The sequence below is a fragment of the Pelophylax lessonae genome (assembly GCF_965119305.1).
Source record: "Pelophylax lessonae genome assembly, chromosome: 6".
Taxonomy (NCBI): Eukaryota; Metazoa; Chordata; class Amphibia; order Anura; family Ranidae; genus Pelophylax; species Pelophylax lessonae.
The window spans coordinates 111715731-111741847 of NC_138773.1; the positions used below are offsets into that span (position 1 = coordinate 111715731).

The 26117-nt window shown below is 39.1% G+C and overlaps 1 protein-coding gene across 1 annotated transcript in view; it reads left to right on the forward strand.

The window, feature by feature from the left end:
* The window catches only part of LOC309559164 (dynein axonemal heavy chain 3-like), a 480621-nt gene that overhangs the window by 207305 nt on the left and 247199 nt on the right, over nt 1-26117 (forward strand). The window contains exons 20-25 of the mRNA XM_082262311.1: nt 8095-8314; nt 16086-16220; nt 19796-19907; nt 21899-22140; nt 23481-23581; nt 23694-23799. Coding sequence (XP_082118437.1) covers nt 8095-8314; nt 16086-16220; nt 19796-19907; nt 21899-22140; nt 23481-23581; nt 23694-23799 — 916 coding nt within the window. The remainder of the gene's footprint in view (nt 1-8094; nt 8315-16085; nt 16221-19795; nt 19908-21898; nt 22141-23480; nt 23582-23693; nt 23800-26117) is intronic.

Sequence of the window (26117 nt, forward strand, 5' to 3'; positions counted from 1 at the left end):
AAGAGGCATATTGATCTATAAGCGTTGGTCTTAATACATTGGTGTTTTCTTCTTCTGGGATGGAAGAGTGTTTTCAGCTGCTGTATCTATCAAATCAAATATAGCTCTAGTGCGTCGATATCTAACATTTAGTACATATAACACTCCCCTCCCTCCCTTCCAGACTGACAGCGCTGCTATCTGCCAGAGTGGGGGCACTGTAATACATTAAAGTCCAAACTGAACAGAGACCATCCCAGGTGAGATAGGTATCAGGTGCTGGTCGGATCCGTAATCCAGAAACTGTTTGATTAAGAAGAAAGTGACCGCACTCCGAAATGAAAATCAAACAGGAGTGTATTTATTCCACATCAAAAATAGGCATCAAAACTTCAAACTGTGAGACATGGGACAATAGGTAGATGCGTTTCACGACTAGAAATGTCGCTTACTCATTACCATTACTTGGTAATGAGTAAGAGAAATTCCTAGTCTTGAAACGCGTCTACCTATTGTCCTATGTCTCACAGTTTGAAGTTTTGATGCCTATTTTTGATGTGGAATAAATACACTCCTGTTTGATTTTCATTTCGGAGTGCGGTCACTTTCTTCTTAATCAAACAGGCACTGTAATACAAACAGGCACGTGGGTTTCTAGCCAGATCACCAGTTGATAACAGAGGGAAAACAGCTTAAAAAAACAAAAACTAATAGAGCCACTAAATCTAATGATTGATAAGCTGCAATATATTATATTTTTGGTTTTGTGTTTAATACTACTTTAAATTTCAACTGCAAATGAAACTTGTCTCAGACTATATTGTGCTGTTGTCGATTGCAGACAGGAAATTGTCATTACACTGAATGCAAGCTCACCCATCGTTGGCCTCTACTAACTTTCCCCTTCCTTGGATGAAAGGATGTTCTTGGAATTGATTTGTTACTTTACCACCCTATTCATGCCAGCTCATTTGCATGCAGCCTTTATGTGATTTTTAATTCATGCAAATTGCAGTTAAATATTTCCTATGATTGTCAGTAGGTCTATTCACCTTTATGCACCTGTAGGCTGCAGTTTAAAAATACTGTAGGCTGTCATTTACCCTAATGATATATTTAAAAATGCCATAATTATGAAAACTGATTTTGAGTTTTCTTGGACTGAGACATTCAATAGACAAGTTTTTCATAGCAGGTGGTAAAGAGACATAAAAAATACATGTGAAAGGGAATCTAAAGCTTCACGTGCTGCTGGGTGAATAGAAGGCTGAATAATATTCATTGGCAATATGTTAAATGTACCTGTTTTTTTTTTTTGTCTGGCCATACAAATTATAGTAGAACCAAAGGCAAAACTTTTCTCATTTTGCATAGGGATGACCCCTGACAGTAATTTCTTTTTTTTTTTGTGCCATCTGTGTCCCTTTGGGGAGATTGCCATCACTTTATGCCCATAAAAGGAAGTGGGAGGAAATCCATACAAAGTGATGGAACCCCTGGTTGCCATTAGGGCCACCAGAACTAGTGTTCTGGAAAAAGATTTGGTCCCCCTTTAGGAGCTGGGACTTTAATGGCAAGCAGTACACCAACATATATAAAAAAATATATTACATTTATTTTGAGCATTTAAAAATCATGTAGAAAAAGACATGACACAGACAAAAATGAATCAATAAAAGCAAAAACCGACTTGTTTCCATAAACATCTAGATATAGGGCAAACTTCAGAAGAATGCTTCCTCCATTCAACCCAACACGTTTAAGGTATATAACCTTTTATCAGGGATATAACTGAAGGAGATGATTACAATCACTGATTTCTACAAAATAAATGTTATAACATTATAGTAACATATTAAACAAAAGCACACAAGCAATGAATACAGACAAGAGGTCACGGTTCCCTTCACCTAAAGATGTGTGGCAGGATAAAGCCATGTGCTGGTATTGCAGGGAGTGCAGTATGGCAAGTGCCTGGGTGAGCCAAGTTAGTGAGTGCATCAAGGACACGGAGCCCCAACACTACCCCACGGAGGTCCCTCCAAAATTTGGGCCTGCCATAAATATATGGCCCACCAACTGGTAAGTACTATAGGGAATCATGAAAGATTATAAGTACGGTACATTTTTGTATGGTAAAGCATACACGAGAGTCCTATAGGACTTCCTGATTTGAATATATAGTACATTAATAGCCAGTTTTTAAGCATGTTACCTGTGTCTTGGGGGGGACGTTTCCTTTCTTAGGATGGACAGCACACAGGACTGTCTAAGTAATTTTGGGTATTTGATATCCTTTAAGTGAGACCCACAGGGACCTGTAATGTATAATTATGTATCCTATCTACCAGGGACTTTAAACACGGGGATTCGTATAATATCTTGAATAAAAGGGCTGATGTTGCTTACCACTCCTCTGTAGTATTGCTGCACAATCCCAGGCTCTGCATCATGAATGCAGACTTGCCTGGAATCTAAATATGGCGCCTGACGCCCGCGCATTGTGCAGAATCCACTGCACATGTGGGGGTTGGCAACTTAACATTTACAGTATCATCAAATCCATCTGAAATAACTTTTTTAGATGTCACTATAATGAAATCAAGCGAGTGTAAACTATCAAGTACTCTTTTCATGAAAGCAACTGCCGGGAACACAATATTGCACGCGACCAGCCCAAACCCAGAGCCCCTTCATAAAATCAATTCCATATAGCCAATACTTGCGAATTTGCCGCAACTGCTCTGATTAAATAAATTTTCAAATTGAAGCTTTAAATTTATGAGACAGACTATTACAAGGAGGTTATTCATCTACATGTCTAAAAAAAGTCTATAAAAGAGCTATCAAACGGACAAGACAAAACCTTTTATTTAAGCAAAAAGATACTGTGAAACCTAATCCATTGCAGATTATTACAAAATATACCAAACAACATGAAAAAATCAAGAAAGTTATAGCAAAACATTGGCATTTGTTACAAATAGACCCGACTCTAAGTCCCTTTATATCGGAACATCCATCAATCACATATCGCAGGTCCAGATAGGTCGAAGACTTTTTGGTTTCTAGCGAATTTACGGGTGATTTTAGAAAAGATCCCTGCAAACGCCCAGGGACCTTTAGGTGTGGAGGCTGTTTGTACTGTCAATATATGAACACTGATACCAATATAAGATTACCCAATGGTAACTTTTCAAACCTCTTCACTTTGCTAATTGCAAAATGATTGGAGTAGTCTATATGCTATCATGTTCCTGTGTGTCCTTTTATATAGGGAAAGCAAAATTGGAGATCCACAAAATAATTTATAGACATGTACTAAGTATGAAAAACAGTGACCCTGATCTTGCACTGGGGAAACATGTGAGAGATGTTCACTTAGATGTCTTTCCTAGAATCAACTCTTTAGTTCTGGACCGTGTGTATCCAAGTACGAGGAGGGGTGACTGGAACAAGACACTGTTCCAGCGTGAAACACAGTGGATAACGACTCTTGGGGCCGCCTCCCCTCCGGGCTTAAATGACACGGTCAATTAGAGCCCCTTTCTTGAGGGATTCACTTCAGGGGGCTAGTAATAAAATAAAGACCCAGACAACATAATGGCAAATATGTCATATATGCTATATGTTTATTATTTGGCTTGATAATAACCATTTCTTGCCTCTTGTTGTAAGATCAGAAGCCCCTTTTGAGCAAATGTAAAAAATAGCCTATTTACATCCTCTCATTATACAAATTTCTGTATAGGTTATACAAATAACTACTGCCTGCTACACTCCTTATTATTACATTTTTCTCTTTCCCTTTTTCCCCCACTTGTATCCTTTTGGTTGACGTCCTTTTTATAAGCTCCATACATAGGTCTGTTTTAGCAGGAACGTACGTGTTTGCGCCTAGAGGGGTACTCGGGTTGATGGGTGTGTTGATGGCGGGCGGGCCTTCTTCCCCACCTGGCGCACCCAGTGGTCCCTTTGAACTCCACACGGGGGTCCCCTGGTTTGGCGGTGCTAGTCTTTATATTCTTTCCCACTCTGTGGGATGGCACGGGGTTCTGGGTGCCATGCTAATGCGCCAGTTGGTGTGGAGCGCATGATGCCGCCCCACTTCCGGGTGGGGTGGCACCGTGTGTTCCATAGCCAGTTGGTCCCATTGGCTGCCATCGCGCGCATGCGCAGTGGATTCTGCACGATGCATGTGCACAGAAATAAGGCACCATATTTAGATCCCAGGCAAGTCTGCATTCATGTTGCAGAGCCTGGGATCATGCAGCACCACAACAACAGAATGGTAAGCAACATCAGCCCTTTTATTCAAGATATTACACGGATCCCGATGTTTAAAGTCCCTGGTAGATAGGAGACATATTTATGCATTACAGGTCCCTGTGGGTCTCTGTTAAAGGATATCAGATACCCAAGATTACTAAGACAGTCCTGTGTGCTGTCCATTCTAAGCAAGTACACGTCCCCCTAAGACACAACATGCTTACAAATGGGCTATTAATGTATATATATTCACATCAGGAAGTCCTATAGGACTCTTGTGTATGCTTTACCATACAAAAATGTACCGTACTTATAATCTTTCATGATTCTCTATAGTACTTACCAGTTGGTGGGCCATATATTTATGACAGCCCCAAATGTTGTAGGGACATCCATGGAGTAGTGTTGGGGCTTCGTGTCCTTGATGCACTCACTAACTTGGCTCACGCAGGTGTTTACCATAATGTACTCCCTGCAATACCAGCACTCAACTTCATCCTGCCACACATCTTTAGATGGTAGGTATAGTGACCACTTGTCTGTATTCATTGCTTGTGTGCTTTTGTATAATATGTTACTATAATGTTATAACATTGCTTTTGTAGAAAGCATTGAATGTAAGCATCTCCTTCATTTATACCCCTAAAGTAAAGGTTATATACCTGAAATGTATCGGGTTGAATGGAGAAAGCATTCTTCTGAAGTTTTCCCTACATCTAGGTGTTTATGTATTTCATGTTTGCCTGTATCATGTCTTTTTCTACATGATTTTTATATGCTTCAAATACATTTATATATTTTTTTTATATATGTTGGTGTATCACTTTCCATAAAAGTCCCAGCTCCTTAGGGGGACCAAATCTTTTTCTGAATATTTTGGGATGTTGGTAGACAGACAGACTCTATGATAGTGGAAATTGCTTTTTTGCTTTATTACTGTTCTGAGGACAACCCAAAATTAGGATTTTCTTTCACTTTTTGTCACGTGGTGGTCTGAAGCTTCCCTTGCAGCTAAGTGCCAGACAACCCTGAAGGTAAGTACAGGGAGTGCTAGACTCAAAGAGGCAAGGGTGCCATTTAGATAGATCTGATGGAAGCTGCTTGCAGAACAGCGGAATTGGATAGCCCAAGGTTTGTAGTGGAACCAGGGCACCCAACCACAGGTAAGGTTGCATCTGAGAAAGAAGCAGTAATGGGCTGGCAGGACCAGATTGAAGAGGTATAGTCAGGATGGGAGCCGAAAGTCATACACAGAAAAGCAAGCCAGGAATTAGGCAGAAGGGTAGTCAAGAGCAAGCCAGGGTCATGCAGGGTAGAGCAAGAGAAGCAGAGTCCTTAGAGCAAGCCAGGGTCAAAATCAGGGATCAGGCAGCAGATAAGTCCAAAGGCAAGCTGGGTCAGTAACAGGTAATCTGAAGAATACAAGAAACACAGGAGCAAGGAGTATTGGTAGCTGAAGATCAACCAGCAAAGTCTAAGTGCAGCCACTGACCTTATATACAGTGTTCATTTTGGCATTGAATTTTGATGTACTTTGTAGTTTTAGTTAGTCTTTTGACTAAAATGCCATTTTAGTTTTAGTCCCATTTTAGTCATCTGCAATTGATTTAGTTTTAGTCATAGTCTTTGACTAAAATGCCATTTTAGATTTAGTCCCCTTTTAGTTATCTTATTTTAGTTGACTAAAATCTCCAGTACATTTCAGTCAAATAAAATTATTTTAGTCAACTAAAATCAAATGTGTTTAGTTAAATTGTAATGCATTATTTAAGCATTTCTATAGAATTTCAAAACTCATTATATACTCCTGGAGTAAAAAAAAAAATCTAATATAATGCTGTTATTATTTTATGGTGTTAAGGTTTGAACAAGCTCACAGATACAGATTTAGCCACTCTGGATGGTCTGGAGAGGTCTGTAATGCTGCACAGTGCTCTGGATGGAGGTCAGAGGAGGCCTGTTATGCTGCACAGTGCTTTGGACGGTAGTCTGAGGAGGCCTATAATGCTGCAGAGTGCTCTGGATGGTGGTCCGAGGAGGCCTGTATTGCTGCACAGTGCTGGGTGGTGGTCTCAGGTCTGAGGGATGGCCTGTAATGCACAGTGCCCTGGATGCCACTGTCAGTGGTCAGAGGAGGCCATTAATAATGCACACACAGTGCTCTGGATGGATGGTGGTCTGGGGGAGGCCTCAGGCCTGCTATAATTGTAATGTACACTAGTACTACACACTCAGTCTGCCCTCTGCTCCTGACGTGAGTGGTCACTTCGTGAGTCGGAACTTGGGAGTGGGATAGTCTCGTTGGGACTCGGGAGGCCTGCCTGTAATGCACAGTGCTGGGCGGGTCCCTGGCAGTTGTCGTGGATGGTGCACACAGTGGCTTTAATTTTTTTGCTTGCTGGGAGTGGAAGCAGACAGAGCTCCATGAAAACTGGAAGTTTTTCATGAGGGTAAACGTCCTTGCCATTTTCATTCCGTTTTCGTTCGTTAACAAAAACGGATTTGATTTTCGTCATATTTTTCGTCAGTGGATGAAAATGTGCTGTACTTTCGTTTTATCAATGTAAAAACGGCGCTTACGAAAAATTTGACAAACGTTTTCATTGACAAAATTAACACTGCTATTTTATAGGGAGTTTAGAGCCAGTTCTGGGAGCAGGTGAGCGTGAACATGCGCCAGTACGAGCGTACGAAAGTTCATGCGCACTTTTCTGCACATGCACACATTTCTGCACAAAAGAGCATGACCATGTAAAGTATTGGCAACTATGCCAGGTCTTTTCCTCAGCACATTTTTATTCCACTGGCTCCTTTTCAGCACATGCTCATGTTTTTTCTGAATAGCACTCTGTCACTTTTACTGATAAAAGGAGGCATGACAAATAAAGAGGGTGAATCTGCCTAATGGAGGCACAGACAGCAATACAAATCTGACAGATGTTCTAATCTCTAATCACTCTATCCAAAATGAAACATTTTGCCTTTAGTTGTAGTTAAACTAGAGACAAAACCACTATGCATTCCCTATACTGTAAACAAGAAAGAGAAAACAAAGGGCGCACCGGCCTAGCACATTACCTCAAAATAAAATGGCTTTAATTAAAGTAGGTACAATTTCATACTCACAAGCCAGTCGCTGCAAGGACTTCATCACTGTGATGCGACAATTCAGATGCTGTAACAATAATGTTGATATGCCTTTATGATATCTTCATTTGTGAGTATGAAATTGTACCTACTTCTATTAAAGCCATTTGATGTTGAGGTAATGCGCTAGGCCGGTGCACCCTTTGTTTTTTCTTTCTTGTTTATAGCCTATTTGGACATCCCCAGTCTTGGGAGGGCAGCAAGGCAAGCGCTATCTTGGAATACTAGCACTCAAGCCCTGAGAGTCCCTTTGTGTGGGGCCCACATTCAATTGCAGGAGAGTGGAGTGTTTGTTTGGAGATTCCCTATACTGTATCTGTATATGAGTGCTGAATGTAGACCCAAAATAAGATTGCAGGTTGTAGCACTCAACAATCTTTTTGCAAACTTCAGCACTTGGGCTCTACCTTTTGAGTAGGACAAGAGACAAACCAGAGAGCACTTTTAAAGGGTCAGTCTGTCAGAAATTTTACAAAAATCCAGTCTCAGTTTTAGATAACTGTATAGAGATTAGATCAGCCTTAGTTGTATCTTTATATGACTCCAGAGGTGAGATCTCAGAAACTCTGAACCACTGAGTTCACTAAACTAAAGCCAACATATGAATTCTAATTCTGAGTTAGTGCACATTGTTTAATGCTATTCCTTCTCTGCTACAGAACGCACGATACAAATTAATATGGATCTGTTGTGTTTCAGCTTGGCTCAGAAGATTGTCGCTACATATAGATTGTGTTCTGAACAGCTATCATCTCAGCACCATTATGACTACGGGATGCGTGCAGTGAAATCTGTCCTTACTGCAGCTGGAAATCTCAAGCTTAAATATCCAGAAGAAAATGAGAGCATGCTTCTTCTGCGCGCACTGCTGGATGTCAACTTGGCTAAATTCTTAGCACAGGATGTGCCTCTTTTTCAGGTGATTATGCGAGCCAAGACAACAACACAATATCATCAACTAAAGAGTGTACTTTTTACTGTAATGTTGAACTTACCTCACCAGTGATTTATAGTGTTTGCAAACCCTAGAAAAAAATATTTCATTTGGTTTTAACCTGTATTTGTGCATGTAGATTGCATAGTCTTTCTATCACAGCCTAACCTTGTTTCTAATAGTAACTTGGAGATCTTACCAGTCACAATATTGCCTGAGGGAATTCCTGTAGTAGGGTGTCAATGCCCATCCACTTCCTTGCATTTGTGTTGTCACCCATCTGTGGGCACACCCTCAGTTGGACTACAGACAGTGTGCCTGTACTCAACACATAGTTTTTGGGGCTTCTGGGGGTTGAAATTTGGGACCAAGCAGTGATGTCGCAGGCAGGGACACGCTGCTACAGCTTCAGATCTTCCCTCTTTCTAGTAAATGCATAGGTCTGCGAACCTGAAGGAGGTTTTGTGAGCACTCAATAAAAATAAAATGAAAGCTATTTAGAGAAGGATGCTCTCAGAATATCACATTACCAGCAGCATTGACCTATTTGTATTAAAGGGCTGAGTCTTCCAGCCCAGACTTTTAATACCCTTGTCATAGTCTGATATACATGTGAAAGTATTTTGTGTCCCACCACAAATAATTTATGCCATTTTCTCTGCTTTGCTTCACCATACCTTCCCCTGGCAGCCATAACTAAAGTAAACATTTGAACATAAAATGTATGGCAATACCTATGTGACCCTGCACCAAAACACTACTTGTTTAACAGCTGACATTATGATTTCTCCAAGATATCCTAATCTCACTCCCCTCCAATATATATAGTGCTTCTCTTTTCTAAAATTAATAAAATGCTCCTAATGTGTCTAAAAAAAAAAAAAACCCCAGATTGCAACATAGTTTACCCATGCACAAAATGATATAAAAAAAATAATAAATACTTGCTGTGTGAATAAAAAAAAAGGTTTAAAAGCCTTAAAGTTTATTTCCAGTCAATGTTGAGAAAACCCCACTATATGTTTGTTATGTATTCCAATTCAGACAGAAAACCTAAACAAAAAAAAAAATGATCAAGTAGCTCAGAAGATTCTGTCCCGGTAGCTGGGCTGGACACTGGCTGAGTTCAGTTCTCATTACTATACAACATGGATAAGTCTAGCTTCTAAACCTTTTACCTTTTGCTAAGGCAGACAGAGTTGATATCTGCTCTGCACAGTACAGACATGGTTAATTATGGTAAACGCAGCTTCTTAGCCCCCCTCATAACAAACTAGGTAGAATTTTTCCTTGCTGGAAGAAGAGAATATCTGAAAAATGTTAAGCTGTTAATTAAAATTTTTAAGTAATGCTATGTAAATGAGGACATGTAAAAAATCTAAAGTAGGTGTTATCCTAATTTGGCTGCAAAAGAGGGAATACCCTTTAATAATAAAAATGAGTGCCCAATAAGGTCGAAAATATCAATCTTTTCTTCTGTGCAGCCTAAATTGAGTGCATGCACGGAACCAGGACGTGGAGGAGGTGCATGGGTCTGGTGTGTGATTACAATTTTGAATCCTTAGTACAGGGCTGAATGCCTTGCTTGCATTTCCACGAGAAAAAAGTTTTAACAAAACATTAATACTTATCACCCCCCTCCATGTGCCTTCCTTCATTCCTCATTCCCTTCCCCGGCCTCGTCTATTACTCATCTATTCCACTGTTGTGCATCCTCCTCTTCTTCTCCATTTGCCATCTTCCCCTCTTCCTCCTCTACTCTACCCAAATTTCTAAGTATTTGTTGGTATTTTTAAAGTCTGTCCATTCCACCTATTTGTTTGAGAAACCCTCTGTCTAAACTTCTTCTCTGCTGCCTAGGTACTCAATATTATATATATATATATATTCAATTATTTTAAACCAGTCTCTAAGTGTGGGGCTTTCTGGTTCTTGCCATTTTTATGGAATTGCCCCCTTTGCTGCGTTTATTAGGTTCGGTACTATTGTACTTTTATAATACTTTTATGTTTTATGGAATAAGCAGACCCATGGGTCGTCAATGATATCAATGATATATACACCACAATGAACTACACCCCAAAAAAGATTGCAAAATTCAGTGAGCTTGACAGAATCGCACCACATGGGTGTTCACACACATGCAATGCGATTTTGATGCGGGGAAAAAAGGGTTCTTTTTCCCATGCTTTTATGAATGGAGACTTTTTCAGACTCGTCATCCCAGTAAGCATTTTTTATATCTGAGATATACTATGTTTTATTTTGTTTGTGAGTAACATAGTTTTTCCACCAAGTTCAAGTCCTTCTCGGACCTGATGGGTTGTGGCAAGGATCCCATGAAATGTTTTAGCTGAAAATATCTCCTTTTATTCAGTGACATGGTCTCCCCCCTCCTTTTAAGCTCGTAATATGGCCTTATCTTTCTTCCCTGTATGATGTCTTTTAAGTGCCAGGTACTGTAATTTAGGCTTCTTCCTCTGCCAAATAAACAGAATGTCAGGATCTTCCCAAGCCTGGACCAGCTAAGTCACGAAACAGGTCACAGTTTTGGCTATATTTCTTCTTTAAGCCTTCCCCATTCAACTAGAAAAACTTTTTTTTTATACTACCTGCATGCCTATTGCGTAAGTTCCCACTCAATTCCTGTTCTATTAGACACATTTTAAAGGAAGTGAGGAGGAATCTGTTAAATGAGAACAAAGATATTAAAAGTTATCTAACCGGTATTTTACTTCAGTAGTCCTCCTGCATCTATGTTGTTTTCTTTGTGACAGAGCTGAGTACTATGGCTTAGGAAGTTCCTGGTGGTGACTAGTCACTTCATAGACACACAAGCCTCAGGAAAACTTAAAGCAACCACTGGTGGCACAAAGGGGGAGATTTACTAAAACTGGTGCACAGAGAATCTGGTGCAGCTGTGCATACTAACCAATCAGTTTCTAACTTCAACTAGTTCAATTAAGCTTTGACAATAAAACCTAGAAGCTGATTGAAATAAATATATAGTGTTGCGCAAATAAAAATTTATTAAATTAATTAATTTGTGCTTAAATTATTAAAAACCCAAAATATTTATATGTGACATAATATTAAAGTGCCAATAGTGCTAATAAAGTGATAAATATAATATAATATAATATAATACTCATAGAAAATATAAAATATATAGATATAAAAGTCCAGTGTGCAAAGTGCAAAAAGCCAATAAACAAAGTCCAAAATGTAATCCTAAAGTGATCTGTGCTCCCAGAGAGAAGTGACCAGAGTGTCACAGTGGACAGCCAGCCGTGCACCCCCTTGTGAATGGGTGCTCACCTCAAATCCTTAAAAAGAGTGCATAGATTCTTATTCCAAAAAGATCATCCATCCATATCCTTCAGGGCTCCTCTCATTCACAGGAGTTGCAGCGTCAATCAATGCAGTATATATGCAAACAAAAAGACTTGCAATAGTGTATGAAATCCTTAAACAATCAGCTTTTATTAGATAAAGGTGTATAAATTTCACTCACATTTGTAGGTGCAACACATGCACTTGGACAATAGCATCAAGTAAATGGTGGAAATTGTGGGGGTATAGTGGGAGAGACTGCACAGCGCCGCCGGTCTCCACAGCGTGCACCGATAGGGGACAGCCTCACCTAGACAATAGTGTATCGCTCCGTCCGTCCTGTCCCCTACCCTACACGTGACGACACAGGGATCACGTGTCTTCCTGCAGTCTCTCCCACTATACCACCACAATTTCCACCATTTACTTGATGCTATTGTCCAAGTGCATATGTTGCACCTACAAATGTGAGTGAGATTTATCCACCTTTATTCAATAAAAGCTGATTGTTTAAGGATTTCATACACTATTGCAAGTCTTTTTGTTTGCATATATACTGCATTGATTGACGCTGCAACTCCTGTGAATGAGAGGAGCCCTGAAGGATATGGATGGATGATCTTTTTGGGATAAGAATCTATGCGCTCTTTTTAAGGATTTGAGGTGAGCACCCATTCACAAGGGGGTGCACGGCTGGCTGTCCTCTGTGACACTCTGGTCACTTCTCTCTGGGAGCACAGATCACTTTAGGATTACATTTTGGACTTTGTTTATTGGCTTTTTGCACTTTGCACACTGGACTTTTATATCTATATATTTTATATTTTCTCTTTTCTATGAGTATTATATTGCTATTTTTGCAAAATTTAAGCTCTTTTTTTGTTTATAGCGCATGATCAAAAAATCGCACAGGTGATCAAATACCACCAAAAGAAAGCTCTGTTTTTGGGAAAAAAAGGACGCCAAATTCGTTTAGATACAGCGTCGCACGACCACGCAATTGTCCGTTAAAGTCACGCAGTGCCGAATCGCAAAATACCCCCTGGTCAGGAAGGGGGTAAAATCTTCCGGGGCTTAAGTGGTTAAATTATTAAAAACCCAAAATATTTATATGTGACATAATATTAAAGTGCCAATAGTGCTAATAAAGTGATAAATATAATATTTTTCAAATTGTTTTATATGAAATTCCCCCCCAAAAAAATGTAAAAATCTAAATTTTTTAACATTTTTGGCCAATTTGTTTTATGCTACCTATGTTTGGTAAAAAAAATCGCAAAAAGCGTATTTTGATTGGTTTGCGCAAAAGTTATTGCGTTTACTAACAAAGGGAAAGATTTTTGTCATTTTTGTTGTTTTGTTTTAACGCGTAATGGCGCCGATCTGCGATTTTTTTTGTGGTACTGCGACATTGCGGCGGACAGATCGGACCCTTGACTGACATTTTTGACACTTTTGGGGTTACCAGTGACATTTCTGCAGTAATCAGTTCTATACATATGCACTGTTACTGTAAAAATACACTGGCAGTGAAGGTGTAAACTTTTTTTGAAAGGGAGGGGCTATGTGTGTCCCTAGGGGCGTGCTTTCTACTGTGATTGGCTGTGGCTTCAGATGTATGAACAGTGATCAACGGTTCTACATAGTAGAACCGTATGATCATCCTTCATACACAGGGGAGAATGACAGGCAGCTTGTTTACACAAGCCGTCTGACTTTCTCCCTCTCCCCCGCCGATCGCCGAGTGACCGGCGGACATCGGGTCCGCCGGTCACACGCGCGGGGGGGTGCGTGACCGCGCGGGAGCGCGCCTCCGGCGGCGCACGCTCGCTCCCTGGACCCTCACAGGCTAGCGACGTAGACCTACGTCGCTTTGCCTGTGAGGGGCTGACTGCCGACGTAGATGGGCGTTAGGCAGTCGGCAAGTGGTTAAGCACAAATTAATTAATTTAATATTTTTTTATTTGCGCAACACTATATATTTATTTCAATTAAGCACACTATTATGAGAAGTGGAGTGTCTGCGGCAAATAACTGATCGATTTAGAGCCTCAGGGTCGCTCGCAGGACTTATTCCTTATACTAGAAGCTGATTGGTTACTGTGCACAGCTTTACCAGATTCTGTATGCACAAGTTTTAGTAAATCTCCTCCATAAGGTCTACACCCCGTGACATTGGGCACCTTTAATATGACACTCATATCAAGTATGTATTCCAATTAGTGTAATTGTATAGCTTTTCTTTATTCATGTATTCCAAAAAAAAAAATCACTACACCAGTTAATGTACTTTGATAGATTTTCTTTACACTTGTAAACCTACTAATAATATAAACTCTAAGCTCTATCAGTCTCTGCAATGAGAAGTACTGTTTTATCTCACTTTCTGAACACGTAAAGAAAATCCATAACTCACACATCTATCCATTATCTCCTTGACTGGCACTAATTACATTCTAAATGAGAGCTACTGATCTGCCTGAACTAAAATGTTGAAAACAGTAAGATAGATTTTCTCTGGATAAAAAACATAGGGAGTTTTAAGATAAGTGGCACTCTCTGATAAGGCAGTGCTGGGAATGAGGGAAACCTTTTAGCATGAAAATATGAGGTAGGGTTTACTTGGCAAGGTGTCACTTTATCACAAATATAAAGCAAAAAAGTTTACAAGCTTCATAAGTAAAAGCTCTAATAACATACATAAGACACTGTTACGTTAACAGATCCTAAACTGTACATAAATTAAGTCATGTGAAATGTATATATTTTTTTGCTGTGCAGCAAATGACTTTATGTTATTTCCTGTTGTAGGTTTAGGAGGTATTAACCCTTAAAAAGATCTTGTTCCTTTAAAGCAGGTTAACAGCATAGTGCTTGTGCTGTCTAATCTGTCCCTTTATATGCTGTAAAAAACAAGGTTGATCCTGCCTGTTTTTGTGTCCCCTTAGGCGAACTGACCACCGTAATCATGGCTGCTGGTCCATGATACCGTGGTCAGTTTACATGCCTCCATCATCCCGCTGTGTTGCCGGGGTTCAGTCTGTCCTCTCTCCCCCCCTCTTTTTGTCCCTCCCTGCCTCTCAGCTCATAGTGTGTGAGTGATACCCTCCCCACCCCTCCCCTCCTGCCACTATTAGTAGCTGGCAGTAAAGTCAGAGAGTAGGATTACTGCCAGCCCCTGTTATGAAGTCAGGTATGTAACGTGTAACCAAAACACCTATCTGACTGTTACTTGAGGACCTGGTTGAGCCAGTAGAAGCAATAGGCCAGATGGAGTTATCCCCAAAAAGCATATTGCTCTGCTATAGTGGTTTGTGCTCTGGTATAGTGGTTTGTGCATTACTATAGGGTTGAGAAGCTGCCAGGTAAGCTAGCTTCATCCTTTGAGATGTGATTGTGGAATAGAAGAGTAAAATTCAAAGAATACTGGATAATAGTTCTATTAGGTGAATATTGATATTTTGCTCATACATTCATTGTTAGAATTTTGCTTGGGTTTTAAATCAACTATGAGTTGCATTCTTAGGGCATAACTGCTAGTCCAAGACCATTGGTTTCTACTGGTGTTTATATTTTTAAGTAATCTGAAGCTTTATCAGAGTTAGAATTACATTTTAAAATGTATTTATACTAAACCTGTTTAGAACAATAAATAAGTCTGTAAGTTATGTTTAGTGAACATACCTGGGATAATGATCAAAATGAAATGATATGTGGTTCCTCCAATCTGAATGATTCAATAACAGCAAGCCTAAAATAATAATTTCATTTGGATTACCGTAATGGTGGGGAGGTAGGATCACGTAAGGAAGAGTTACAAGAGAACAGCCAGAAGAGAGGCCAGGAGAATGTAATATAAGCAGGGAGCTGCTGAACAACTTGGTCTGCATTGCATGTAACTGTGGAGAAAAGTATATATAACGGCATATGAAGTCATTCATTTTTATACTGAATACTATCACTACATATGTAAACCCCATACATTTATCAGAATGTGGCACTGTTTGCAATAACAATCCTTTAAAGTAAACCTCACATTTAAACACAATTTCTACAAAAAAAAACACAACATCAATAACATGCTATCACGGATACTACTGGGTTTCATTTTCATGGAGAGCATATACTGTTTATTAATGTTTTTCCCAAGAGTCACACAACTTTCACCTGAGATTCACTATTTTTTCTAATTGGATTCAATGGGAAGAATTCTGGATGAATATTACATTACTTTTTTGTGAAAACATTTATATAGAAGTAGTCTCTATAGGGAAAAGATAACTTGAATATTTCTGTTATTGCTGAGTTAGTAAGATCATTTTTTAAAGCTGTTTTGAATGAGCTTTCAAGTAAAAATGTAAGGTTCACTTTCTATGAGAACATTTCATTTCATTTATAAATGCCATGCCTTTTCTTTTGTCAGGGTATTATTTCTGATCTGTTTCCTGGAGTGGTTTTACCTAAGCCAGATTATGACCTTTTCATCGAAGCACTAAAAGAAAATATTGCAAAAATGAACTTGCAACCTGTTCCATGGTTCATTGAAAAAATAATTCAGGTAACTGACAGCTTGATAACACAAAATAGAACTATTCAGTTTCTATTATAGCTGTTAAGAAGCTTAACTGAACTGTTTGTGTAGTGGTTAGAGTAATGATTGTTAAAGAAAATTCCATTTAAAAGTTTATTAACAATGCTACATATCTGTAAAAGCTTTTGTTATTCTCTGCAGTTAGTTTCTGGTTCTGTCAGTCTCTAGTAACTTATAGTATATACTGTAGCTATTTTAGCCTGGAGTAAGATTACACTTTCCTGTAACTAAATTATTTCTGTGAGGGATCATAACCCTTTCTTGTGGCATGCCTGAAGCTTGCAGCCCTACATAAGCCCTACCTACCCTGAATAAAACATGAGACCACTAGGACTGAAGATTCAGTCACTCTTTTCTGCCCTTCAGCAATCTGAATTTGGCAGCCAGTGCATACATTATCCTCTCTAACCCATCTAAAGTTTTAGCCAGTATGCAGCATAAGATGGGAGTCTATTAGACAAGATTTTTAGGTGACAATTGGATTGACTAAAAATTGCTATCATTTATGCCTGTAACAGCGGGGTTTACAAGACCACATATAGTAAACAGAATTTATGCTAATTAGGAAGTTTGATTTTATTTGGAGAAAAGGGGATTGTTACCATATACAGTATATATAAACAAAGGAAAAGACAAAGGTCCATGTCCAACTGGGTGTTTAAAATAAAAATTATGTTTATGAAAGCAAATGATTTGTTCAAGACATCTACCAAAAATGATCCATTTGCTCACCTTTGCTCTTAAAGTAGATTGTTATTTATTCCCACGTTGTGTCTGTGGGCCACACCTACCTAATTTTATTACAGTAGATTCCAGCATTACGGTACTTCAGAATGTGACATTATTATTATTATACAGGATGTATATAGCGCCAACAGTTTGCGCAGTGCTTTACAATGTTAAGGCAGACACTACAGTTACAATACAATTCAATACAGGAGGAATCAGAGGACCCTGCTCATTAGAGCTTACAATCTAAGAGGCAGGGTCAAGTGATACAAAAGGTAATAACTGTGGGGGATGAGCTGTTGAAGTGAATAAAAGAACAGTTGTTAGGTGGGGGCAGGATAGGCTTCTCTGAAGTGAAAAGCTTTCAGGAATCTTCTAAAAGTGGATAGAGTTGGAGATAGTCAGATAGATCAGGGTATGGAATTCCAAAGGTTGGGAGAGGCTTGGGAGAAGTCCCGGAGGCGAGTATGGGAGGAGGTGATGAAGGAGCTAGAGAGCAGGAGGTCTTGGGAGGAAAGGAGAGGGCAATTTGGTTGGTATTTTGAGACTAGGTTAGTGATGTACCTGGGAGCAGGATTGTGGATAGCTTTGTAAGTTATTGTTAGTATTTTGACATTAATTAATTGGGTGAGTGGGAGCCAATGTATAGATTGGCAGAGAGAGGTAGTAGACACTGAGTGGTTTGTAGTGTGGATGACATTATAGTACAAATTGCAATTCACGATTTTTAATTTCAGGAATATGGGCCATAAAAGATTTAGAGATAAAGATAAAGTGTTTGGCAGGGAAATTATGTAAAGAAGTCTAACTTATGAACTGGAGAACAGCTAGGGTGCATTTTTTTATTCTTAAACTTCTAAGGGACACAGAGAAAGCCGTGCATGGTATAGAGGCTACCGTAAGGATTTGAATATTTTATCTTGTGGAATATTTCTTACTTCCATTATGAAGACTGATGATTTAATCTAAACTTTTTCTACTTTACAGTTTCTTTAAAAATAATTGATGCAGTAGTGAGCCAAAAATTCAATTCTGTTTTATTTCAATAAAAAAAGAAAAAATTAAGCTGCGCTCACCAAAAAAAAAAAAAAATCCAAAGAGGGATACTTAAGCAGCTATCTTAATGTCTAGGTATAACAGACATACTGAATGTAATAACAAAAATTGTAAGGCAGCACTAAATTCCAACCAATAGTGAAAATAAAAATTCACTCATAGACAAAATATAGCAATATTCATCCCAAAAATTGTGTATTATTGTTATAGTAGACAAACATAAATTACAGTAATAGTCCATAAACACAGTGCCCTCATTTTCACAAGTGAGTAAATGGTACTCCAATATATAAAAATAAAGTGTCCAGATCAAGTTATAACAAAGTGTGTTCTCCCTGAAAGAAAGAAAACCACTATCCACTTCCATCAGGTGTGTCAAAGAGCTTCCAAGCAGCTTACCATAATGCTATGACCCTCTGATTAGGAGTGACACTAGTGTCATAGAAAACATGTGTGTGATCATATGGATCCTTTAGGCCACTGTCAGACTCTCAATGTCACAAAATTCAAGGTATTTCATGCAGTCTCTCCCTCACAAGAATGATAGTATATGAGGAAGAAAGGCCCGCACATAGTGTAAAAAACCTGAACACGATTTTTAAAATAGAAAAAATATTGCACTTACATATATTAGAAAAAAAGGGGGGTTTGGTGCAAACCAAAAACCGCGCAAGTGGTTCAACCGTGTATATATGTATAAATATGTAAAAATATTATCAATAAATACAAATTATATGTGAATATAAATATTAATAATTAATAAATATTAATTATTTACAGGAATTGCTTCCTTGTAGTGAGCGGCAACAAAAAAAGCAAGGTGCTGAACAATTGTTTAAAAGAATGGGTAGTGTCGCGCTCAAACATAAAGTGCTTGTGCAGATATTTAAACCTTAATTCAAAAATTAAAAATACATGATAGGTGACAATCTAAAAAATCAATCAATCTGTGCTCAATATTGTAAAGTGCAAACAGTCCATATGCAGCATCAAACAGTCCACATCTCTTTGGTGTCACACAAATTAGCAGAGACTTGATGTTATTGCAGATTAACCTTCACCTCCACACTTCACCCAGTGATCTAGTAAGGTACTCCTTACCGGAAATATATGACCCCTTAATTATAGGGGGTCACATAGGCAATATCTCCACTCAGTACACACGATCCTCAGCTCCTCTGTTACACAGTGGGTAATCCAGCATCAAGCATCGAACTTGTGCGACAAATGCCGAGGAAAGATCTGCTTCTGCTCTCCTAGACAAACGTCTGATTTCCCAGGCTGAGAGACTTTTGAATTAAGGTTTAAATATCTGCACAAGCACTTTATGTTTGAGCGCGACACTACCCATTCTTTTAAACACTTACATATATTGCCAAAATACAAGCAAACAACTCTAAACAGCGGCCGGCACCGGAACGGTCCCCTGATGACGTCAACTTATGACGAAACACATAGGGGCGTGGCCTATGCAGTGACATCAGCATGCTTGCATTTGACTTCAGTTTCGATGCCAGCCAATGTTTATAGCTTATTACTTATATTGTGGCATCAAGAGTCTGACAGTGGCCTGAAGGATCTATATGATCACATATGATCTATTAATTTATGGTTGTCTACAGACTATCTATCTTTGGGATAATGATTATTGCTATATTTTGTCTATGGATGAATATTTCTGCTTTGTTACCACTGTTAACACTTTGAATAGACAAATTATTTTGCTCTAAAAGTTTTTTCATTTTGTAACATTGCAGATTTATGAAATGATGCTGGTGCGCCATGGTTTTATGATTGTCGGAGACCCCATGGGGGGAAAGACCTGTGCATATAAGGTTCTGGCCAAAGCCCTTGCTGATTTACATGCAGGTAAGGATGACATTAATTGTGTGGTTGGTTGATCCAGGTTCTCTTTAGTGAAGCGTTTACAATTAGAATTGTAATGTACAATTACTGATTCAGTCCATCAGAAATGAACATTTCCAGGAAAATTTTAGTAGTCCTTATTACTTTCTTGCTTCCTATATTCATATTTCCTATTTTTGTATATCAACACTTTGGCTTTGCCACATGCAGAATTCTACTAATTTTGCCCCTGCAAAGGCAGTTTCACTTCACATACTGCAGTAATATTAAAATGTTGACAAAAGTACAGCAAGGCATAAGAAACCTTCTACAGTGGGCACATCATATGAAATGGCAATTCATTGCAAGAGTCCACAAACTATAAGAAGTCAGCTGGTCATTCAACCAAAATTGTAATATCTGGTTACATAGGTTGTCTTGTCTTTTAAGCAAATCATAATGAGGATAGTTTTCTTTACCCATTTCAGCTTATGCATCATCTGGACCAGAGCAATATTTCAGAAATGGTCCTATTGATTCAGCACTATTTCTCCTATGATGATCTAAAAGTATTACATTGTATGAATATGATTTTTTATGCACAAGTTCTGCAAGGGCACAGAAAAAAAAATTGTTCTCTATGTGCCCTGTTCACAACACCAATACCACATGCAAATTTTCTGCATAGGAATCTGCAATGTGTATGCAGTTTTCTGCATGGAAAAAAATACAAGATGACACAGGGTGCGATGTCTATCTGTGCATGAAAGAAAAAGCGCATAAAAAGTGTCAACGTTCACGAAAACTTACTGAAACCGCGCATTAAAATTGATTTAAACTTGTGTCTCTGCAAGTGAAATCTGCACTTATTTTACATATGTATGATAACATAACCCTTTATTTTCTTTAAATCTGGGCTTTAAGCTTTAAGACACCTCTTATAGAAGCTGGGCTGAAGAGGGAATACCTTTCACTGAAGAGTGTTGCAAGGGAGCTGGTTGAGGAGCTGACTCTGGACATTTTGTGAAGGACCTTTCTCCTAGGGTTCCAGGTGTGCAAGTAACTTGAAGATTAGATTTCAGAAGTCGCTGCAAGAACTGAGACTTCTCACATAGTCTCAGACCACCTGACTGTCCCCTCTACTTCCAGCATTACCAGAGGCTGCTACTGAAGGATTAAATACTGCGGAAACAGAACTTTGCTTGGGAAATTGTCCTCTAAAACCTGCATGTGTTTTTGCAGTATCCTGCTTCTCATTCCTCTACCCACCTGTGTTCAAGTACTGCAATAAATCAATTAAAACAGATGACCGTGAGCCTGAAATATGTTGGTGTGCTCTGTAACTGGTAACTAGGTTGGCAACCTTTGAACAGGTTAGGAAGATCTGTGTTATTTCCATTAGCCTCTCCGGGTATTTTCGCTACACTTATTTTCAGAAAAAGATATACTGGTGATATCCCTATACAGTATACTGTCTCTGGCAAGCCATTTTGAGCTGAATTCAAGCTTCAATGGTTCGTTTTAGATTTTAAACGAATTTTACCCTGCAACACACAGAATGGTGTTATGTTGTAAATATAAATGTGTGCCTTTTTTCACCACCAGCACATTTTATGCCTCCTATGAGCTTGCTATTTCAGTAATAATGATTGTGGACTGGATGCATACCTCAGAAGAAGAATGGGGGAAGAAGGTTTGTCTGAGCCTGATAATAATTCACTATGGTGTGAGCTAAGACAGGCTCACTCCTCCTTTCCATTCTCAGAGTACATCTACAGTAAGTTCTGGCCAAGCAGCAAAAACACACATGCAGTTTTTAGGAGAATGCATTTGCATTCTAAAGGCACATTTCATTGTATGTACGTTTATAAAAAAAATACATTTATGTTTAAAAAATATATTTTGTTTGAAAATGTGTCTCTCCAAACTAAGTGTTGTATTAATATTGAATAAATTGTGATAGCAAAACTGTTAGAGGTTATCAACTTTAATTAATTATTTTCTTGTTTTCCTAGCTAAATCGATGGATGAGTATGCAGTGGAGTTTAAAGTGATCAATCCTAAAGCCATTACTATGGGACAGTTATATGGATGTTTTGACCCAGTAAGTCATGAGTGGACAGATGGAGTACTGGCAACTACTTTTCGAGAACAAGCTTCTTCCACTACAGATGACAGGAAATGGATTATATTTGATGGCCCTGTGGATGCTGTCTGGATAGAGAATATGAACACTGTCCTGGATGACAATAAGAAGGTAACGGCCTCATTGCGTTAACTTATGATAAGACCTTCACAAAACATTCACTTCAGGTGAATCAATTACTTAATTTAACACACATGCACCAGGAAGATACAACTGCAGTTAATGTCACATTTACTGCATTGTAAATATACCCCCTAGTTTTTAAGACTGTAATTATGCTGTCCAAATCTCAGTAAATTTAGTTGCCATACTTAGATTTCATGTTGATAAGAGATATGTTCGACTTTAGAATTGATAGCAATGATCACAGGCAAGGATTGGCTTCAGTAAATTTCACAGTTGTAAAAAGTGCTTGTTATCACACACCGTTATTATTCACTTTGCAGGAAAATCTTTAGGGGAAAAATGGAGCAAGTGTTTTTAACCTTTTGTGTTCTAACACCCGATAGCCAAGTCACAGAAATGATCAGGTTTTGGTAGGGATCGACCGATTATCGGCAAAGCCGGTATATATCGATGGCCGATATGCACTTTTCCCGATGTATCGGAATCGGCCCCGGAGGTTACAGATATTGCCGATATTTCAGGAAAGTGCTTGTACCGGAGTGATACCTGCAGCTAGAGGCATCACCCCGGTACTGGCGTTCATAGCCGATGGTCGGCTGTCTTGTAATGACAACCAATGCGGCTGAGAAGCTGCTCGGCTGTCATTACAAGAGGCGGGGGGGACATCCCCCCCCCTCCCGCCGCCTACCGCGGCTCGCCCGGGTCTTCTGTCCCGACCAGCTTGCACGGCCACTGAAGACCAGATCAAAGCCACATTCGGCTGTGATTGGGTCTCCATGCAAAAACCCGGAAGTGATGTCATGAGTGACATCACTTCCGGGTACTGTCTGGCGCCAGATTAAAATAAATGACAGCATTCAAAACAACCAAACTTGGCATTTTGAATGCTTTTAAGTGCAGAGGAGGTCCCTCCACAAAAGTACCTGTCAAAATGAAAAAAAAATGTTTTTTAAATTTACAAAAATATCGGCCGATACCAATATGCATTGGCCAAAATATCGGTATCAGCAACAAAAAAACGATATCAGTCGATCACTAGGTTTTAGCATTGTATCACGTTCAGAGACAGGTCAGGTAGATTTCCCCCCAGACTAGGAAACTGCTCTATTCAGTGATACAATATATATTTAAACAAAATTAACATCACTTTCTTTAGCATTATATGTTAATATGCAATAAATGTGATTGTTTTTATCTTTAACTTGATTTAACAAATGCCAGCTCAAGGCAAGAGATACTAAGTAGGATTTTTGATGTACTGAAAATGGTCAAACTGCAATAATTACATCTATACCCTTAGCGTGTTTTCACTTTTTCTTTTTCAGCTGTGCTTGATGAGTGGTGAAATAATTCAGATGAATGCAAAAATGAGCTTAATTTTTGAGCCTGCTGACTTAGAGCAAGCTTCCCCGGCAACTGTGAGCAGGTAATTAGATTTTACTTCAGATGGTCAAAAAGGGTAGTAGCTATCTTATTTTGCTCAGCATGCATTATCTTTTGCCTGAGGGTGTTGCATTTCTCTCTGTTTAACAATTCAGGTGTGGAATGATCTATATGGAACCCCAACAGCTCGGATGGAAACCTTTGAAAGATTCCTACATGAAAACGTTGCCTGAAATCCTCACAACTGAGCACAAGGAATTGGTGAGTGAATGAATGACTCAAAATTAATTCAATACAAGCTACATAGGCCACAGCTTTGGTTATTTGCTGTCAACTATTCAACAGAACTGTTTCTTATTGCAAGTGGGAAATGACACTTACAGAAAACTTGATCAAATTGTGACATGCTTTACAAATATCAATATGGAAAAAATAAATTTTTAAACAGTAAAACTTGTTGGCGAGTCTGCAGGGAGTCATTTCAGAATCGCTGATGAGTATATATCTAAAATCGATCCTGGCTTTGCTGTTTTATAATTTATGATGTTTAGAGACACCGTTATGGTCGCTTCAAGAATTTGACACATAAGAGGAAATAAATTGCTTCTGTTTTTCTAGTGTGTATATTTATAATGTTTAGAGTTCATTAGTGCTATAAATGCACATGTAGTTAGATAGTAGCTAGCAGGTATTTATATATCACTCTAGCATATAGTATGTTGTCAATGCTGTATTAAAAAAAACGGCACCATCTTAGAAACAGGCAGGGCGTTTAAAATAAAGGGTCACTGTAAGACCATATACTGTAGGGCAAGCAGATGGTGTTAAACTATATAGCAGAAAAAGAAATCTTGTATTTTACAATATCTTTACTCCCCATTCTAAACAATTGCTATAACATGGTGAAGTGAAAGGGTCCAACCATTCACAAGCATGGACTGATATCTAGAAACCACGATCCATGTCTTTTTTACAGCCTAGCACAAATAAAAAAGATAATGGCAATATTTGCCTTGGGTCATCTAAGTTCTAAAAATGTCCTAGGATCAGCAGTGTGTTGAAGAGCCAGTAATCTTAAAAAAAAACCTGAATGAATCCAGCTTGCATAGGTCAATAAATATGTGTTCTTACAACACATTTCATACCAAACATTGTCAACCTTTTTAAAGATAAGACCCCATGTGCAACAGTTGCCCGGGAGCAAAATTGCCACGTTTCCTTTCTTTTGAACCCCCAAATTATAGGCTTACTGTTCTTGCACACACCTCCTTTAAACAAAAACACCTTCTAATTTCTGATCCACAGGTTTCTGTTACAGATACTAGGCTTGTGCTGCTGCTGGTCCAAAGCAGCTTACAAGGTTGTAAAAGAAAATCACATGGGAGGTCATGCAGTCAATATAATGACCTCCAGTACACTGCAGCTAATTTTTCAGGGGAACGTGGAAATCTAGGTACTTAAAATATAGGAACTCCTTTCCATTCACAGCTAATCTCTTGGAACACCAACTAACCTCCAGGCAAACTGCTAAATATACATTTGAAATACATACAGTATCTCACAAAAGTGAGTGTACCCCTCACATTTTTGTAAATATTTTATTATATCTTTTCATGTGCCTGAAGAAATGACACTTTGCTACAATGTAAAGTAGTGAGTGTACAGCTTGCATAACAGTGTAAATTTGCTGTCCCCTCAAAATAATTCAACACACAGCCATTAATGTCTAAACCGCTGGCAACGAAAGTGAGTACACTGCTAAGTCAAAATGTCCAAATTGGGCCCAAAGTGTCAATCTTTTGTGCAGCCACCATTATTTTCCAACACTGCCTTAACCCTCTTGGGCATGGAGTTCACCAGAGCTTCACAGGCTGCCACTGGAGTCCTCTTCCACTCTTCCATGACGACATCATGGAGCTTGTGGTTGTTAGAGACTTTGCGCTCCTCCACCTTCCTGTTTGAGGATGCCCCACAGATACTCAATAGGGTTTAATTCTGGAGACATGGTTGGCCAGTCCATCACCTTTACCCTCAGCTTCTTTAGCAAGGCAATGGTTGTCTTGGAGGTGTGTTTGGGGTCATTATCCTGTTGTAGTACTGCCCATTGGCCCAGTCTCCAAATGGAGGGATCATGCTCTGCTTCAGTATGTCACAGTACATGTTGGCATTCATGGTTCCCTCAATGAACTGTAGCTCCCCAGAGGCGGCAGCACTCTTGCAGGCCCAGACCATGACACTCCCACCACCATGCTTGACTGTAGGCAAGACACGCTTGTCTTTGTAGTCCTCACCTGGTTGCCGCCAAACACGCTTGACACCATCTAAACCGAATAAGTTTATCTTGGTCTCGTCAGAACACAGGACATGGTTCCAGTAATCCATGTCCTTAGTATGCTTGTCTTCAGCAAATTGTTTAGAAGAGGCTTCCTTCTGGGACGACACCCATGCAGACCAATTTGATGCAGTGTGTGACGTATGGTCTGAGCACTGACAGGTTGACCCCCCACCCCTTCAACCTCTGCAGCAATGCTGGTAGCACTCATATGTCTATTTCCCAAAGACAACCTCTGGATATGACG